This window comes from Oncorhynchus mykiss, chromosome 6, assembly GCF_013265735.2.
Source record: "Oncorhynchus mykiss isolate Arlee chromosome 6, USDA_OmykA_1.1, whole genome shotgun sequence".
Classification (NCBI taxonomy): Eukaryota; Metazoa; Chordata; class Actinopteri; order Salmoniformes; family Salmonidae; genus Oncorhynchus; species Oncorhynchus mykiss.
This window is the reverse complement of record NC_048570.1, coordinates 62,930,643-62,947,941: the sequence shown is the minus strand read 5'-3', so window position 1 is coordinate 62,947,941 and position 17,299 is coordinate 62,930,643. Positions and strand designations below refer to the sequence as shown.

The following is a 17,299-nucleotide window of genomic DNA, read 5'->3' as shown; positions in this document are numbered from 1 at the left end:
CTGGAATTATATTTTGGTGTGGATGTGTCACTGTCAATGGAAACGCTTGTATGATTTCAAATGGTTACCCTCTTCATATCTGGCTCATAAGTAACCTACTATAAATACTTCTGTGTCAACAAATATAATGGCATCTACTGGTCATTTTGCATGGCAAAAAATAGGCCTGTTATACCCACAGGTCTAAGTTTTTCTCAAAAGTCAAAACCCCTCATGATCATAGATCTAAATATCAGCCTAAACACACACTTTTCCAGGCGTCCTCCTACTAGCCAAGTAAAAGATAAGAGCCAGTGTTTCCGCTACCCATGTATAGACAGTTTTCTAATTGGTTTCAGTTGACCACTTTGATGCCACAGAAGCCTGAATGTTGCCTTGAGGGCCTTTGGGACAAACCAGGGATTAAATATAGGGATGAAATTAAAATGTAAATGAAATCTGGTGCAACACATCCCTTCTCATACTCAGACTGATGATTTGTTGAACATTGTCCCTGCCAAATAAAGTATACATAGGTGTAAAGTGTTACGTGACATGTGATTGGTATTCTATCAACTTAACTTGCCTGTGATAAATATGCTAACCAATCTTAATTAATAAAAATGAACTGTTGTTAAAGTTCCTCATTTGGCTCAGAAACTGTGTGCGCGTGTTGGCATGGTGCTAAAATAGACGTGCCCATCTCCCGAATGACACAAGGCATATTTAAGAGTGTATGAATGAGGACAAAGTAAAAGCAGAAAACAGGAAATATTTCAGAATTTTATTTACGAACATAATCTCTGAGGAACAACAGCAGTTCTCGCGCTCTCTGTACATGCAACTGTAGAAAATAACAATTTAGAATTTTTCTTACCAGTTTAGTCTTTTTTAATTTTCTCGCCTTTGTTTTTGCAGGAAATCAACACAGCTAGAGGTGAAAGTACTGGATCTTTTACAGCACTGACGATAGCATCAACAAACCCCTTCCCCCATAGCTGCTCCAACAATATGTACACAATTCAACTACATTGTACAAATAAAAAAAGTGACGTTGTTACATCACCTGCAGCGAGCGCACCGTCTCGTTGCTGTTAGAACCCCACATTCTACGCAAGTTTAGACTAGTACAAAGAGGAGGGTGCAAAACGTCCTGGGATATTTATTTACAACTATGTACAATGTCTCCAACGCATTACAGGAGGAAAATTTACACAGCGGAGACCTTTAACTGAAACATACCACAGGTGTCAGAAAGATAATAAATAGGTTATTTGTCACCATTTAAAGAGTAGTTCTCCATGCTTTATTAGTCATTTCCCATTCTAATGAATCAGCTACTGTCTTGTTCAATAAAGGAAACTAGAAAAAGGCTTGAAATTGTGATTCTATTATGTAAAATAACAGTATGTCCAGTTAAATATTAAATGAACACTCAGATGGACACAGTAGAGGTAACTTGTTGCAGACTGATGAGGTCACAGGGTAATCTAGGGCATGGCCAAGTGGTTCACAGTAGGGGGGAGAAGGGAATGAGACCGGTGTACATTTCCTAATATAAATGATTCTTCACTGGTGTGGCTTGGAAATAATATTTGGATGTGTGTATGAGACACCGTTGTCTCGACAAAAATCACAGGGGATGTTGTCTTGATCAACCAAATGTATACATTTTTTTTGAATGAAAAATAATTTGAATGGTTAAAACTATTGCTCTGTATGTTTGCTGCAAGCTTTGAATTCTAAGGTTAGATTTGACACTAATTAGCCATCACAATTTCAAGCCTTTGTGGTTCAATAAATGATGAAATAAAGAAATCAAGGCAGGGCTCAAACCGTTAAGGTGAGAGAGACGAAACCGAAACACACTTGATGTCTTGTAAACAATATTGAGGGTGTGGGGGTGTAGTAACGGTAAACATTCTGCTCATAAGAAGTGATTGACATGCCACTGGTGTTTTATGCTTCGTACAGAAGAAAAAACCCAAGACAAAAAGACAACACAACACACTCTGATCTAAAACACAAGAGGATTCTGTTGACAAAACTCCCTCTCCCCCGCAGAAAAAGCACTAAAAAACTAAATCAAATAAAAAAAATGAGGGCTTAAATCAAACTGCTGAAGTCTACATGACGCTGACTACCTGTGCTATGACATTTATTTATGCGTTTACTGCCTTATGACTAGATTTTCCTCTTTCAAAATGTCCAGGACTACAACTAGTCAACTGCCCGTACACTGGAGTAGCAACACCCATTGCACTTGAATAGACACCTCATACACAGCTATGTTGAAAGTGTGTACATAACGTCACAAAATGTCACTTGATATTGCCATTAGGATGAATGTGCAGATCACAGACTCAATCTTTTTTTTAAATCAGGACCAACCAAAAATAAGGAAACAATCAATTCTCACAAGTCAATATTCCAATTGGATAAAAAACATTTTTTTCTTAACTATCACTTTTGCACCATTCTTCCCCCCTTTGTGTACGAGTTAACTTAGTCTGCTTTTTTGGTTCATAATTGTCTAGGCCTTACTCTTAGCATGGTAAACAACACAATAGAGCAAAGTATGATGGCCTACTGAATATGAATCAAACGGAACATTAAAACTTCCTGATACCCCTGACAAATACCTACACTTGGTACACTGGAGAAGCTAAAGTGAAACAAACTATCTGCCTGTTAATATCACCATCCACCAAATCGTTCTGAATAAACTATGATGAAACTTGCTTTTAGAGTGATTAGTCATAAAAAGGATTATTGACTAACAAAAAAGGAATTTGATTAAAAGGCTAATTTAAAAAAAATCTCATTCATGGGCATGTAAGTCAAACCTAGTTCTTTAAAAATCGCAGAGGAGTATGATCTTTACTTTGGCTCCACCCTTTGAGTATTCCCCTTATACTGTACACTTATCTCCACTACTGTACAAAACTAGATAAATAGAGGGGGTCCATACTTGCGAACATTAGAAAAAATTTGAGTTTAAACTTTCTCTGTCTCAAAATATGCATCAGCCAATTCAAATCGCTGACATAGTTGTATTTGACAAGGCTACGTTAGCTGTTGCACATTACATAACCTGGCACATTTAGCCCTATGCTAGCCTGACCAGTTGGCAGTGATTATTTCCTGTAACAAATTCCACATCAGCCTATCAAAGATCTCAGACTTCACATCCACCAACCAATGGCATTACTTAATATAGATCAACTTGGCCACCAGAGGAATATTTTAAGCTTCCAAATTCAAGGTTTACATTTGTTCAACTTGGTCTGTAAAGTATAGCGTCCCAATATTGCATGACACATCCTTGACTATGCTGCTACTAGCTACTAACGTTGGACAAAATTCAAAAGGCATGTTTTCGCATATATGACAAAATCACAAGTTTATGCTTATCCGTTTCACACACATCCATGTGGTTTTAGGGGGAAAAAAATATAAAGGGTCATTTAAGTTTATCGTACATTGGCCCAAAAAAGTCAAACCATTATGGTCCTGTCAAATAGCCGTCATGTACCCCTACTACCATCGCAGCGAGGAGTCATATGCTGCTAAGGCAATTAGAGGCCCCTTCATGTCAAGCTTTTTTGTTGAAGATCTAATGGCAACATTTTTCTCTCAATATCTGTGTATCAATTAAGTACCCTACTGTGATTGTCAAAAAGAAATAGCTTCTCCAGCAAGAACTTTGATAGGACTGTCTGGGAGTGGTCAGAGGGGCCTTATGGGAGGGATGCGTCACCTGAAAACAAAATGATTGGCAGAGAGGAGGGCAAACTCTGTTATTGGTCTATTACACTTACATTCACCAGGCAGTCTAAAAAAAACACCCAGCCAAACCAGCTGATATTTCAAACCGCTCTTACACTAAAAGTGCATTATAATTTTGATCATATCTGTATTCCAATCTCAGTGTGGAAATATATATAAAGCAATGGAAAAAAACTTTACTAGTGGTCCTCAAAGCTCGATTCAAATAACTAATATGTGATGTGGATGATTTTTATAATGCATATAAAATGTTAAAATAAAATGAAAATAAGTGGTGATTTTGGTCTAACAGTAAAGTTATACTATGCTATTATATTTGGTATGTTAGGCCTATGTAGAATACTAATGAATCATTAAGTGATCTTGCGAGACATTGATTCAGCTTTGATCTAAACTTTATTCAAATTCTTAAGTCTATTGACGTACCTGTGCAACAAATCTGATTAACCTAAAAAAAATTCCAATAAAAATCTGTCAATTTAAGCAAGAGATATATCTCAATCCACCACATCCACCCATGTCGGCCTTCCGTATCTGCTGTGGAAAGTGGCAGAGCTGTTTGTCAGACCAAGAGACATTTTGAAAATCAGTCTTCTCACGAAAATGTCTGTAGCTTCCAAACGGTTGGCCTACAAACTAATATGACCACACTATGGGAAGATGAGACTATTAAGAACACGATGGGGTTTTAGTTTTGCTCTACAACCCCCACAACTGTCACGGGACATGTAACCCAGTATCGGTAATTCAAATTTAAGTAGAATTATGGAGGTAGTTTTGTGCCAAAAAAAGGGGTTAAATATGTGTCACCCCAAAAAATATATAGACTTTTCCTGATCTCCCAGATATAGGACAGATACTTCAAAACCTTAATCCTTATGATTTACATTTTATTTTTTTACACTGTCTGTTTTTCCATTTATGAATCAGTTATTCAATTAGTTTCTATAGCATAGTAGTGAAGCCCAAATTCTATATTTTATCATACCTAGTGGGGTCCTAAAATTCTAAATCAAATAGCTAAATAATCCACGGTATGACCATTTTAAAACAATTCCATATGTTAAACTCCCCTCCAAAGGCTTTGAGGTTTAACAAGCACCATTCTGAGAAATGGCAGACAGTTGCAAATGACCAGGAGCCAGGCTCACTACATTGAGCTATTGGTCCAGTTGAAACTTCATGTGTGTTTTTTAAAACTTTGATTAGCAGATGGTACCGGTTGACATCTGTTAAGGATGCTCTCATGGAAAAGGGTTCTAATTGCATTCCAAGTCAAGATTTGAAATTGGCTGATGCAGAATTTGTAAACTGACATAATCACTGCCTTCGGGTCAGGTTAGCATAGGGCTAAATGTGTCAGGTTATGTAATGGGAACAGCTAACATGGAGCATTTTATCACATGCAACTACGTCAAAGATTTGAATTGGCAGATGTGCATTTTGAGAGAACATTTTTCTTACTTACAAAAATACATCTTATGTTCGCAAGTATGGACCCAGGGAGTTTGGAAGCTAACACATCCCATAATTAAAGCAATAATTCATTTTTAAAACCAATATGGAATGTGGCCTGTATCTTGTGGATAAACAGCTTTGCTAAAAATTAAGATTCTAAACATTTCTTTAGTTAAGTAGTTTTAGGTGGTATACGGTAGAGATCAGGAACAACAATGCCAATCTGATGTGGCCTGAAAAACGGTTAACCTGTAAATGATGCCTATGACAGTGACATTCAAAAAGGGAAGTTAAGGATTTCAAATGATTGAGTTGGCTGTCAGATCCCAAGTCTTGTGGCCTGAAAGTTCTCCAACGTCTGGATGAATATTATTCCTAAAGACCCAAACATACAATTAAAGTCCAATTAAATGGGTAGATGACATTTTAAAAAACAAAAACAAAAAGAAAATCCCACCCAGAATGACAAAATAATGTGATGGTTTTGCTTGTTAGTGGCATTTCTTTCTTGACCAATCCAGATGTACGTACCCTTGTTTGACTTGCCCAACACCGAGTAAATAAAAAAATATTCACTGTAAAAAGGCATTTTCTTGGTTGAGATTTTTTTCAGATATAATTGTGTAATAAAGCAATGACTAATATAACTAATCTATTCTTTAAATCATTGTATAACCATTTTGCTACATCTGAGGACTATAGTTGTGGCCCTTAGTTTGGGCATTGTTCAATACGGTGGGGTTTTGTACTACCTATGTATGTTGTGGTGATACCAACACAGGTAACTTATTTTGACCAGCCCTGGACAAAACCTATAGATGGGAACGTTACTGTGCACTGGAGTCTTTAAAATACTGACAACGTGTGCACATTTTGGCCCATGGGTATGAGGGGGAAAGTGCTGCCCGAAAGTGAACTGTACATACAAAGATAATTTTTATTCATTTATTTTTTTACACTTAACTGAGTGATGTTACAGTACATACGTTATTTACAACTGTGCAGTAATGTGTGGCAAAATAAATTATCTAGAAGGCAGCAAGAATACATTGGTTAACGAATATAAAAACTGTACATCATTTACGGAATACCATTTTTTTTCAGTTTTCTTTTTTCCCATTAAACTAATATTGGCTCTGTAGTGTTTCAAGTCACTTCCTCAGAAACAATTAAATGCCCAAGTAAAGAAAGACAAAAAGAAGAATATTCTCCTCTAAACCACCATCTGTTTAGTCTTGAATCGCAACATTCTTGTATTATTCTTTTATCCTGTTTTTCCATTTGCAGTCATAGTTGCAGGTGAACAGGTATGTGTGTTCTACCTATCTTGGCAGAGTGTCAGAGGCTGGTTCTTCCTGCATGCAGAACCAGGTGACCAGACTCTAGTGGGGATGCTCCGGTTCATCCCCATTCTCTGCCTCACTCCTCTGTCCAGGCCATTAGGCGGAAGATGCCGCCTCTTCCCCTCCGACATTAACCCCCGACACACTATGGACCCTTGGCTGTACTCTGCTCCGGGGCAGGATGCTGGTTCTACCGGGTGTGGTGGTGGGCTGTGGACAGAGGGGACTGAAGCTCTCTTACTGAGTGTGGCCATATGGTTCCGACCAGAGAGACAGCGTCCACACAGACCCTCCTGTCCTTTCAACAGGAAGAGGCTGGAGGTCCCGCAGATATTACTTGTTGCACCACCACATCACGCATGCTTGCCCTTCTGGCCATGTGCTGCGTTCTCCTCCTCAAGGCTCACCTGGAGCTCTGTGTCCACTGTGGTGCCTCATTCTCATCCACCAGGAGATGATCCAGAATGGTGGGAGGGCTCCTCTCCAGCGTTCCTTTGTTGTTTGATTTTACGGGGACCAAAAAATTCAGAAAAATATTTCTATATCTTATCCCCTACTCTCTGTCCAAACATCACCTAAAAGGGAGGTGGTGTTGGGTGCTTCAAAGCAAAGCAGTTTTGCTTTTTATATTCTGAACAAAAGCATAAAAACTTGAGGGATGAAAGTGCAAGTTGTGATTTTCCCCAGTAAAAAGATGCATCTTCCTCTCATGGAAGGGAATCATTAGCAAGTTTTTTTATCTTTGAATTTTTTCTATATAATATATAGGTTTTATTCCTCTTCAAACCGGCTAGCCCTTACCATACGTTCTGTTTGATGTCTCTTTGAAAAGTGATGATATTTGACCTCTAACTCTGTGAACGAGTGCATGTTTCTGTCACGCGGGCAACAGCACAAAGTCATCGTTGACGTCAACCATTGGCACGTAGAAGGAGGGGACCTCGTTGACGCACAGAGACTTGTGTACAGCAGGGTCCAGCTCCTGCACCTTCAGTTGCCACTCCATCCTCTGCACTGCATTCAGGGCAGCTGCCTCATGCTGCTGCCGCATTAACAGACACGTCTGAGAAGAGAGAGAGGCCATTATGAACCAGCAGAAATACAACTGTCATACACAGATAGCCTGCATTTCAACCACATAGCAAATGTGCCGTAAAAGATGAAGTACAGTCATATCGTTACCTTCATGCGGTCATATTTGTCATCCACGTCTTGGATCCAGGAAATGAACTGGCGAGCGTTGAAGCGATCTCTCACTGACTTGTTCTCATCACCCTGAGTTAAAGATGACAAGAATGTCAGATTTGATTTTTTATATGTACACTACCGTTCAAAAGTTCGGGGTCACTTAGAAATGTCTTTGTTTTTGAAAGAAAAGCACATTTGTTGTCCATTAAAATAGCATCAAATTGATCAGAAATATAGTGTAGACATTGTTAAATGACCATTGTAGCTGGAAACGACACATTTCTAATGGAATATCTACAGAGGCGTACAGAGGCCCTTTATCAGCAACCATCACTCCTGTGTTCCAATGGCACATTGTGTCAACTAATCCAACTTGATCCTTTTAAAAAAGGATAGATCATTAGAAAACACTTTTGCAATTATGTTAGCACAGCTGAAAACTGTTGTTCTGATTAAAGAAGCAATAAAACGGGCCTTCTTTAGGCTAGTTTAGTATCTGGAGCATCAGCATTTGTGGGTTCGATTACAGGCTCAAAATGTCTAGAAACAAAGGCCTTTCTTCTGAAACTCGTCAGCCTATTCCTGTTCTGAGAAATTAAGGCTATTTCATGCAAAAAGCTACCATGAAACTTAAGATCTTGTACAGCGCTGTGTACTACTCCCTTCACAGAACAGCGTAAACTGGCTCTAACTAGAATAGAAAGAGGAGTGGGAGGCCCCGGTGCACAACTGAGCAAGAGGACAAGTACATTAGTGTCTAGTTTGAGAAAGACGCCTCAAGTCCTCAACTGGCAGCTTCATTAAATCATAGCCGCAAAACCCCAGTCTTACCGTCAACAGTGAAGAGGCGACTCCGGGATGCTGGCCTTCTAAGCAGAGTTGCAAAGAAAAAGCCATATCTCAGACTGGCCAATAAAAAGAAAAGATTAAGATGGGCAAAAGAACACAGACAATAGGAACTCTGCTAGGAAGGCCAGCATCCCGGAGTCACCTCTTCACATGGAATAGCCTTCATTTCTCAGAACAAGAATAGACGGACAAGTTTCAGAAAAAAGGACTTTGTTTCTGACCATTTTGAGCCTGTAATCGAATCCACAAATGCTGATGCTCCAGATACTAAACTAGTCTAAGGCCAGTTTTATTGCTTCTTTAATCAGAACAACAGTTTCAGCTGTGCTAATACAATTGCAAAAGGGTTTTCTAATGATTAATTAACCTTTTAAATTGATAAACTTGGATTAGCTAACACAACGTGCCATTGGAACACAGGAGTGATGGTTGCTGACAATGAGCCTCTGTACGCCTATGTCGATATTCCATTAAAAAAAATCAGCCATTTCCAGCTACAAGTCATTTACAACATTAACAATGTCTACACTGTATTTCTGATCAATTTGATGTTATTTCAGACAAAAAATTTGCTTTTCTTTCAAAAACAAGGACATTTCTAAGTGACCCCGAACTTTTGAGTGGTAGTGTATATAAAATATTAAGAGTAATTGGAAGAGCTGACTAAACAAATTCCATGTGAATGGCCCTGTCTATCAACTTTTTGCCCACCTTTTTAACCACCCACAGACGCACCTGACTCTCTGTTGGCATGTTGTACACCTCAGAGTCCAGTAACATTGTGCAGGCACTGAATGGGACGGCCTGATTGGCTATCGTCCTTGCCGCTCTGCAATGGACCCGCAGTACTTCTTGCTCACATGAGACAATAAGCTTTTCCTGGAAGGAGAGATATAGAAAGTCAATACAATAAGACCGAAGAGAGGGGAGACAGACTGGACTTTTAACTTTACTTCAAAATCTTTTTGCGCAAACTGATAAGGTTCATGTGAAATGTCAATTTTTTTTACGATTGCATGGTTGGAGAAATGCCTATTGCAGTTTGGATTTCTATTACATAGCAGCTTTGAACATTCATCAAAGGATTGTTCAAAGCACTCCTTCTCAGTGCGACTTCAGAAGTGAGATGGATAGATATTAGGGAGGGTACAGTGAGCCCGTGTTCTTACCCTCTCTATGCTGTGCTGCAGTCTCAGCTTCCCCCTCACTGTCTCCTGCTGTCTAAAGAGCTCCTTCAGGGGCTCCGATAACGATGGAGGTGGAGCAATCTGAGAAACCATAGCAATGATTTGAGATTATGATGTAACCAATCTTTCCATTGCAACAAAGTTCAAACTTTTGTTGTAAATGTGCTGTGCGGTTATTATAGGTTACAGAACGCAGTTACTTGACGTGTATTATTGTATTGAAATAAAATCTATGAATCAACTGAAGTGTGAACATTTGTAGGGGAAGGGAGGTACTCACCACTGGGATGTGCAGCTTGCTGAGAGGCTTGCCATCCAGCAGGTAGGAGCCTGTGTAGGTCACATACTCAGCGTAGCACTGAGGGGCCTGTGGTGTGATGTAGCACAAGATCTTCCTCTTCTCCTCTATTTTTTTCCTTATCTGCAGGTATTCGAAGTAAGGGTTAGAGCGGTCACTGTGGTAGGGTTCTATGTCATCCAGTTTGATGGCATTGACAATGACAGCCAGTGTCTGTTGAATCATCTCCCTGGTCTGCTGCATGGCTGTGTTGACCAGCTGAACCTGCGGTTTCGGGAACTTCCTCTTGCGTGGATGCTGCGTCTGGGATTCCTCTTCCTCCACAGGCCGCCCTTTAGTTTTGCTGACCACTACAGGAAGCGGCGGAGGGGGAGCCGGGGTAATGGTTGGTGTGGTGGAGATGGTGGTGACAAGTTCCTTTTCTTTCTCCAGAACAACAAAGGGGACAAAGGTAGGGGTGAGGATAGGGGTGGTTGTGGTTACAGCCATGCTCATGGCGACAGGGGTAGGGACAGATGGAGGTATCACGCTAGAAGGTATAATGCTGGTGGTTGTACTCTCTGCTACTACTCTACTACTCGGCTTTTTTGTGGTGGTGGTATTCTCCTGTTTTGCCAGCATCTGGGCCCTGTTTCTGGTCATCCTCTGTGGGATCTCCTCCACCTTCTTGGGAAGGTCAGTTGACAACGTTGTCAGAGTGACCGTGAGCTTAGACGTGGTCTCAAGAGCCTCCGAAACATGGACTGTTCCAGAAATCGTGACAGCAACTGGCAGAGGAACTGAGGGGACAGGACTGCAAGTTGGCCCAACAAAGGGATCTGATACCTGCCCACTTTGTTCTGGTTTAACAGTTGTCAAGGAGTCCATACATGGAGTAATTACAACTGATAAAGACTCGGTCAGTGACATCTGCTTGTGATGCTGGGTATTGTTTGTATCAATAGCTGAGAACATGTTTCCATCGCCCTCATCAGTCTCTTCATATGTGGCTCTGTTTTCAAAGACCTGTGTTTTCACTAAGTTAATTTCAGGGACATTCTGAGGCTCAGACTCAAATTCTGGTTGGAAATTGTGTTTTGGTGAGGGCACAACCAAATCATGCAAAGAATCATTGAGTGTTAGGACCTCGGGAGGGCACAGGGGTTTGGCCAGGATAGGCAGGTCAACCTCCATAAGCTCTTCGCCCTCTATTGTTTCAATAGCAGGAGGCCTTATATGAGCAGATGGAGGCTTGTAGTCGGCTGGCTTTGCATCTCTGACGTCAAGCTCTGGCATCTCCTTGTCTGGCAGGGAGGTCGGGAGGGAGAGAGAAGGGAGGTCAGGTAGAGAGAAAGGGCCAAGATCATCCAGCTCATCCACTGTAGCTGAGAATGGGTCTGTCCAGGGCACCACTGGCTCGTTGCTTACTGCTAGAGGCATATGGCTCTCAGAAGTAAAGCCATGGGAGTTTTGCCTGCCGACTTGTACTGCACAAGAAAGCTCTGAGTCCATCTGGTGATTATCCTCCAAGTTTGGCTTGCAGTCTGTGAAGAAAGACTCTAACCTTGTGGAGGATGAGGTGGTTGTCAAGTAGTTTGGTTCCAATTCCATGGGTGTCATTTCAGGTCTTGCTGGAGAAATTGGAATGTCCTCCACAGCCTCTTTTTGCTCGTCAAAGTCAGGGTCAGGCACATAAGACCTGTAAGCAGCATATGGAGGGGTCACTGATGGATGGCCAGGTATGGCAGTAATGTGCTGCAAATCACTGTCTGAATGCGAGAAGGGGCTGGTTATCTTGGAGACCGCTGCCTCTATTTCCCCATAAGTCCTTTGAGGAGATTTCAAAATCATCTCAGAGTTCCAGCTGATGGTATGATCACTGGAGTTCACCTGGTTGGGTGGTGGATGTGGGGGAGTCAACTGATGCACCTCTGTAACTCTTCTGTCTGGAGATTCAGCCCAGCTCTTCCTCAAAGGCTCTTCAACTCTTGGAGGAGAGAATGAGCAGACGTCCCTCGTCTCCTCAGCAGCATGATGATCAGAATCTGTTGGTTCTTCAAGATCCCCTTCCTCCTCCTCCTCTTCTTCTTCTTCCTCCCCCTCTTCTTCATAGTCCTCTTCTTCCTCCTCCACAACAGGGGGCAGATACTCACTGCCACTGACTGGGTCAGAGGGAACAAGACTGTGCTCACTTTGATGAGGCTCAGAAAGGTCATCAATATCCAGGGGAGGAAGAGCAGCAGGTGCAGGGGTGGGTGGAGCAGCAATGTCCAGACACGGCTCCTGGGGGTCAGGTCTGTGGACTGGCGTTGAGGGCTTCATCAGGAAGTTGTTGTAGACACTCTCAGGTAGGTGTTCACAAGTCTCTGTGCCAGCCATTGCTGTGGTGGCCCCATCTAGTGCAGGTTCGTCAAGTTCCAGCCCGGGAGACAGCATTCTAATAGGTGAGAAGTAAGGAGGAGACAGGCATTCAAGTCTCTCCACTGATGCTGCCTTGTCTTCTGGAGGCTGGGAGGCTGCCAAGTCAAACTCAGAGGCGTCTGGCAAAATGTGTTGTAGAAACTTGCCAGCTTCAGCTTTGAACTCCTCTTCCAGGGGTCTTCTAACATCAGACGAAGCCGATCGACTGACAAGGGGCAACTGGAGATTCTTAGCCGGAGTTATACAAGTCCCTTCTTGGAAGGTGTGTGATGAGTTGGAGTACCTGTCAAAGAAGGATGGTGAGCAGGCATTCATAGACATGGCCATGGCTGATGAGTTCTGACAATCTAACCCATCAAACATTATATCAGGGTAGTCCTCTGCACTGCAGGATGGAGTCCGTGGCGTCTGCATGATTTCCTCATAGCTGGGACAAGAGATTACAGATGTGGGGGTGGGAACACCCGTTGGTCTATTCTGTTCTTGCCTAGGTGATGCAGGGAGATTTTCTTTCATCTGATGGCCTGCAAGCCAGTCCTTTGAATTTTGAGTGTCAATGGGTTGTGGCTTTCTTTCCGGAGACATCATTTGGGCTGGGAGACCAATATCTTTGAGCTTCTTCTCTTTCAATGCAGATTCTAAACTATTAGATTTTTTGGATGATAGTTCATTGCGATTTTTCTTTATTTCCTCAGTGGACTTTGTTTTATCCCTAAGTTTGGGATCCCCTGATCTGTGTCTTAGTTTCTCCATCTGCTTCATCCTCTCCTTATGCTTCTTATGGCGTTCTTCAATCTCCTGGTCTTTTAAACCTAACATTTGCCCAAAGCTGGTTAGTCTGAGATCCCCATCAACCAGAAGCTTTGAACGTGGACGGTTGTCTTTGCGAGCTGTTTCTTTAGACTGAATTACTTTTTCATTTTCTTCTTTAACCTTGGACTTAACATGGTCCGCCCTACTGTCTTTGTCCAAAGAGTCTCGAATTCTTTCTTTTTTCACATCAAATTTGGGACTGTCTTCCTTTGATCTTTCCTTCAAATTGGTAATTTGAGGACTCTCTTTCATTCCACATTTAATCTCCTCCTTTGAGTGTTTAAGTGATCCAAAGCCATCTGTGTACTTGTGCTTCTCCTCTTTGACTTTCTCCTTATGTTTCTCTTTTTTCTTTTTGTCCTTGATCTTATCACTGATGACAGTACTCAATTTGTCTTTGTCAGCTTTTTTAGACATCTCCTTTTCAAACTCCAATGTCTTATCAAATTCATCTTTATCACCCTTAGACCCAAATGGAAATGTATAAGGGTCCGCTTCTAATGGCATAGGCTCTTTCTCGAAGGGCAGACTTTCTCTGCGTCCATAGGATTCTCTTATTTCCTCAATCTTGTCTTGTTTATCCCCCTTTTCCTTCTTGACTTTGTCCTTCTCCTTGTCATGACTCTTTTTGGACGACGATGAAGATGAATGCCGGTGCCTCTCTTTCTCTCTGAACTTGTCTTGAGGATTAGATATGGAGAGTGAGTCTCGTCTCTCATCAGTAATGTCTGGAAGGCTGATGTTGGAGGAATCATAGTAGCTGCTGAGCACTGGCTCATGACCCTGATCAGTGAAGCTGTCTGAGGATAACTCACTGTTCTTGTCATTGGAGTCATCCTTGTAGTCATTCATGGCCTCTTCCTCCAGCTTCTCCAAGAGCGACTTTTCATTTTCCCCACTCCCCTTTGAGGGCTTTCTGTCGTTAACATAATCTTGCTTGTCTTTATATTTACTCTTGGTCTTTTCCTCATTGACGTCCCTCTTGTCCAGCAGCTTCTGCTTGTTTTTCTTCTCTTGGTTTGAGTCCACAGACATTCTGTCTTTGCGTTCCTTGTGTTTTGCATCAACAGAATCCTTATCTTTCTTGTGTTTCTCCAAGGAACCCTTCCTCTCTTTTCCCATATCAAATGTGGTCTTGTCTTTTTTCTTGTGGTCTTTTTCTTTCTGTTTTTCTGTTGTGTGTTTGGCCTCAGCAGAATATTTTCTGGGTTTTTCCGTTTGGAAGTGATCAAGCTCATCCCTGTCAGATGTGGAGTCTTTCCTGTGAGAATCAGACAACCCAAGGGAATCACTTAACTTGGCCACACCCCCATTGTAATTGTCTTCTTCATCCTCACTTTCATCTGTGAAAATGTCTGCTATCTTGTACCATGTTTTCTCAGGTTTAACTTTCTCAGGTTTCCTTTCCTCCTTCTTCACCTCAAGGACATCTTTATCCCGGTCAGCATGCTTGTCCTGTGAAGCTTTTTCTTTCTTGTCCTTAGTTTGTTCTGAAGACACCTTCCTGTCCTTGTCTTTGCTGTGTGTGTCTTTGTGTTTGTCTTTAGCTCCCTCCTTCTTGTCTTTAGAGCCTCTGTCTGTGTCCTTTTCTTTCAAAAGCTTCTCAGTTGAGGTCTTCTCAGGCTTCTCCTTGTCCTGTTCTATGGATCGGTCTTTAGGCTTTTCCTTGTGTTTGTCAGCTTTTGTCTTTTCTCTCTTTTCCACCCCATCTCCCTTTCTCTCCTTCTCTTTTCCAGAGTGGTTCCTCTCTCTAATTTCACATGGTTTGCTGACAGTTTCAATTTCTTTGACGGAGGCATCATTCCCATAATCGTCTCTTATGGACTCCTGTTTGATTTTCAAGTCCTTTCTTTCTTTAGTGAACTCATAGGAATCTTTTCGGTCTCTACTGCTGTCCGTGGAGTCCTTCTCTTTCTTCTCTTTGACAGTATCTGCAGATTCCTTTCGTTTCTTCTCCTTTTCCACAGAGTGGCTAGAGTTGAGTTTCTGTTTTTCGGTCAAATCCTTTTTCTTGTCACAGATTTTTTCTGAAGAGTCTTTCTCTTTCTTCTTGGAGGTAGGCTCTTTCTCTGACCGTTTGTCATTATGATCTAATTTCTTGTCTTTGATTTTGTTCTCCTTCCTCCGGTCTCTGCTCTCTATTTTTTCAGTCTCAACGATCAGCTTTACAGTGTTGCTTGCTTTATATTCTTTGTAGTCCTTCACAGGAGGAGCATCCCAGCTGTCATCTCCATATAGGTCGCAGTCAGAGGAAAGGTCTGACGCCCATCGGTCATGGTGGTCGTCTGAGGCACTGAGCTTGGTGTCTTCTAGGTTTAAGAAACGGTTACTGACATCATAGACTTCATAATCAGGCTCTTCCTTCAGAACCTTTTCTTTCTTAGATTTTTCCTTCTCCTCCCTTTTCTCCTTATCCACCTTAATATGTTTTTCTTCTTTTTGCTCACTGCTCTTCCTGTCTGGTTTAGATGACTTGTCCTTTGACTTTTTCTTCTTCTCCTCCTTTTGAGTCTTTTGTTGTTTCTCCTCCTTGGACTTCTCTTTTTCCTTGAGGCTCTTTTCTTTTTCAGCTTTCAAGGGCTTTTCCCTCTCCTCCTTGCTAGGTTTCTCCTTGGTGGACTCTTTTGTTTTCTTGGATTTCTCCTCCTTAGCAGTTCTTTGCACCTCTTTTCCAGAAGACCAGTCTCTGTCCTCAGATTTGCCCTTCGACAACCTGTCCTCCTTTTTCAAATGCTCTTTTTCATGTTTAGAGAGCTTGACCTTGCTTTCAGCTGGGGACTCAGTCTCAACAAGGAGTGACTTCTGCCTTGAATCATCAAAATCAAAGGAGAAGCTTTTAACAAATTTCTCGTTCATGTCTTGATTGAGCACTAAACTGGGAGCCTTTTCTTTCGCTTTGTTTTTGTGCTTGTGTTTGACTTTATGCTTTTTCAACACTTTGCCATCTTTATCCGTTTTGGAGACAGTACTGTCTGTGTTGGAGTTCTTGTGAAAGTCAGAGTTCTTTTTGTCTAGTGCATTGGTGTGCACATTGTTTTTCTTTCTGTTTTCCTGTGCTTTCTTTCTCACCTGTTTCACTGACTCAACACTCGAGTCGGCAGAGGAGTAGTCCGACTCACTGGAAAGCCTTGTTCTAACCGAGTCAGAGAGAGAGCTTACATCTGACCATACAGGTGATGACACAGTCTTCCAGCCGTCTGTCCTCCACTGCTTTGGGTTATGCTCTGTTAGCGAGGGTGTCAGTTTCTGAGAGCTCATGCTTCCATGAGAAGAGGAAGAAGAGGATGCAGAGTGAGTACTGAACTCTGAGGATTCTTTTAGGCTCATTGTGGAGTCCTTTATACAGTTCGAGTTCTTCATAGAGCCTTCATCATCCTCACTCCCTATGTCCCCACAATCAGAGTCAGAAGTGCAGAATTTGTCATTGACTTTACCAAATCTGACCTCCTTACTGACATTTTTTGTCTCCTTCTTCCTCTTCTTCTTAACTTTAGTCTTCTCTTTCTGTTGCTTAGAGCTCAGTGTAGCAAAGTCCCGGGCCTTGGTATTAGTAGGTGGCGCTGGTTGTCGTGGTGTGGGCATAGGTGTGAAACACAACGTTCCATCATCCTCGTCTGAGCTGTCAGAGAGAATCCGTCTAACAGCCTTCTTTGGTGTGAGCGAGTTGCTTTTGGAATAGGTTTTGACCACCTCCCCCTTCGGTACTGAAATTAAGCCGCCAGCCTTGGTGACACTGGGAGACTCCTTGCGGAACTCTTTCTTGAGCAAGTGCTTGTCGTCCACCGGAGGGACGCGCTCTTCCTCATCATCCTCGTCAAACTCATACTCGTCCTTGACGGGGGTAGTTGTTGTGGATAGGGGCTGTTCCAGCCCTTTCTTCCCTTTCAGCTTCAGGCCCTTCTCAAACTCTGAGTCTGTGTTATTTCCATCCACTGAACTGGATGGGGCAAACGATGGGGCATCTTCTTCCTCTGAAGATTCTGGGGAAAAAAACA

General features: G+C 41.9%; 1 protein-coding gene across 7 annotated transcripts in view; it reads right to left on the bottom strand.

The window, feature by feature from the left end:
• Positions 1-749: 749 nt before the first annotated feature.
• LOC110526939 (ankyrin repeat domain-containing protein 11) overlaps positions 750-17,299 on the bottom strand; it is a 194,487-nt gene continuing 177,937 nt past the window's right edge. For 6 of the 7 annotated variants that reach the window (XM_036980649.1, XM_036980651.1, XM_036980647.1 and 3 more), the window contains 5 exons: positions 10,074-17,284; positions 9,776-9,874; positions 9,318-9,485; positions 7,752-7,844; positions 750-7,632 (listed from right to left, as the gene is read on the bottom strand). In XM_036980649.1, coding sequence (XP_036836544.1) covers positions 7,447-7,632; positions 7,752-7,844; positions 9,318-9,485; positions 9,776-9,874; positions 10,074-17,284 — 7,757 coding nt within the window. In that variant the 3' untranslated portion in view covers positions 750-7,446. The remainder of the gene's footprint in view (positions 7,633-7,751; positions 7,845-9,317; positions 9,486-9,775; positions 9,875-10,073; positions 17,285-17,299) is intronic. The other variant, XM_036980652.1, reaches the window with a different exon arrangement.